The sequence below is a fragment of the Phasianus colchicus genome, chromosome 29 (genome assembly GCF_987193195.1).
Source record: "Phasianus colchicus chromosome 29, bPhaCol1.hap1.1, whole genome shotgun sequence".
NCBI classification, from domain to species: Eukaryota; Metazoa; Chordata; class Aves; order Galliformes; family Phasianidae; genus Phasianus; species Phasianus colchicus.
Window position 1 is genome coordinate 2,314,294 of NC_143464.1, and position 1,905 is coordinate 2,316,198.

The 1,905-nt window shown below is 50.7% G+C and overlaps 1 protein-coding gene across 1 annotated transcript; it reads left to right on the forward strand.

Annotated features, from left to right (window-relative positions):
- The first annotated feature begins 942 nt into the window (after nucleotides 1-942).
- On the forward strand, nucleotides 943-1,905 carry LOC149914570 (olfactory receptor 14J1-like). Its single transcript, XM_090126432.1, has one exon. It carries the CDS (start codon nucleotides 943-945, stop codon nucleotides 1,903-1,905), a length of 963 nt encoding a protein of 320 aa, XP_089982558.1.

Below are 1,905 nucleotides of genomic sequence, written 5' to 3' on the forward strand. Positions count from 1 at the left end.
TTCTGCACAGCACAGCCTGCAGGTGACAGGAGGAGAGGAGAGAAAGGGCAGAGAGCTTATAGGATATGTATGGTTTGAGCAGGTGTTGAGTTCACTGCAGGAGCACTGCTCACAGCCTTTGACAAGGTAAGTCTCACTGCAGGCTTTGACTCTGCCGCCTGCCAGGCTCAGCACTCAGCACTCAGCACTCAGCACTCAGCACTCAGCACTCAGCCTGCCCGGGGAGCTGCCCAGGGCGCTGCGGGGAGATGTGTGGGGGGAAGGAGTCCCACGGCAGGGCAGGGCAGAGGACTTCTGCTGCTACAGCTGCTGCCTGGGGTAGGGGGATAACAGCTACACTCACCACTGTGTGTTTCCAAGGGTGCTTTGCAGGAGGAGAGACAAGGCAGGGATTTTCCAACACCTGTTCTTAGGGAAGGAGAATGAGTTGGAGGCAGAATTCTGAAAGGAGATGTGAAATATGAACACATCTCTGAGAATCCTGAATTGTACCATTCACAATTTGCCCTTATATGAACATTCTCCTAAAGTGCTTTCAGCTGAAATTGCTATCGTTTTCTGCTGACATGAATAATGCTCTTATCCTGAAAACAGACAGCTTTCTCTAACAGAAATTTAAGGGCAGGAAAGAGGTAGGGATGGGCACTGTGAGTGCAGACAGCATAAAGATATGAGGGATGGAAATTGACTGTAAGAGGAAATTATCTAGGAAGCTGAGATATGATTAGGAAATGAGAGGAAAGTAAGAGCTCTTTCAGCTTCTACTTCTTAAGGTACACTAAAGCTCATGCAAGGAAATTGAAGTTATGAAGTTAAATGAACATTTTTCAAAGAGAAAGAAACATTTCTATAGTATAGCAGGAGGAGAGTGTCTGCAAGTTATCTTGACTTCTGTCATTATTTTCTGCACTCTGCACAGGACTCCATGCCCAGGAACTGCAGATGCCCAACAGCAGCTCCATCAGCGAGTTCCTCCTGCTGGCGTTGGCAGACACGCAGCAGCTGCAGCTCCTGCACTTCTGGCTCTTGCTGGGCATCTACCTGGCTGCCCTCCTGGGCAACGGCCTCATCAGCACAGCCGTAGCCTGCCACCACCGCCTGCACACCCCCATGTACTTCTTCCTCCTCAACCTTGCCCTCCTCGACCTGGGCTGCATCTCCACCACTCTCCCCAAAGCCATGGCCAATGCCTTCTGGGGCACCAGGCATATCTCCTACTCAGGATGTGCTGCACAGGTCTTTTGCTTTTTGCTTTTGTTATCAGCAGAGTATTGCATTCTCACCTTCATGTCCTATGACCGCTACGTTGCCATCTGCAAGCCCCTGCACTACGGGACCTTGATGGACAGCAGAGCTTGTGCCACCATGGCAGCAGCTGCCTGGGGCGCTGGGGCTCTCCATGCTCTGCTGCACACTGCCAATACATTTTCAATGCCACTCTGCCAAGGCAATGCCATCAATCAGTTCTTCTGTGAAATCCCCCAGATTCTCAAGCTCTCCTGCTCAGAATTAGACTACCTCACGGAAATTGGTTTTATTATGTTTAGTGTTCTTGCCGTATTTGTGTGTTTTGTTTTCATTGTTGTGTCCTATGTGCAGATCTTCAGGGCCGTGCTGAGGATGCCCTCTGAGCAGGGACGGCACAAAGCCTTCTCCACGTGCCTCCCTCACCTGGCCGTGGTCTCCCTCTTTGTCAGCACTGACTTTTTGGCCTACCTGAAGCCCCCCTCCATCTCTTCCCCATCCCTGGACCTGGTGGTGTCATTTCTGTACTCGGTGGTGCCTCCCACACTGAACCCCCTCATCTACAGCATGAGGAACCAGGAGCTCAAGGATGCAGTTCGGAAAATGATATCATGGACAAATTTCAGCAGGGATTGTCTTCTCATCTGTCTCAACAAATGA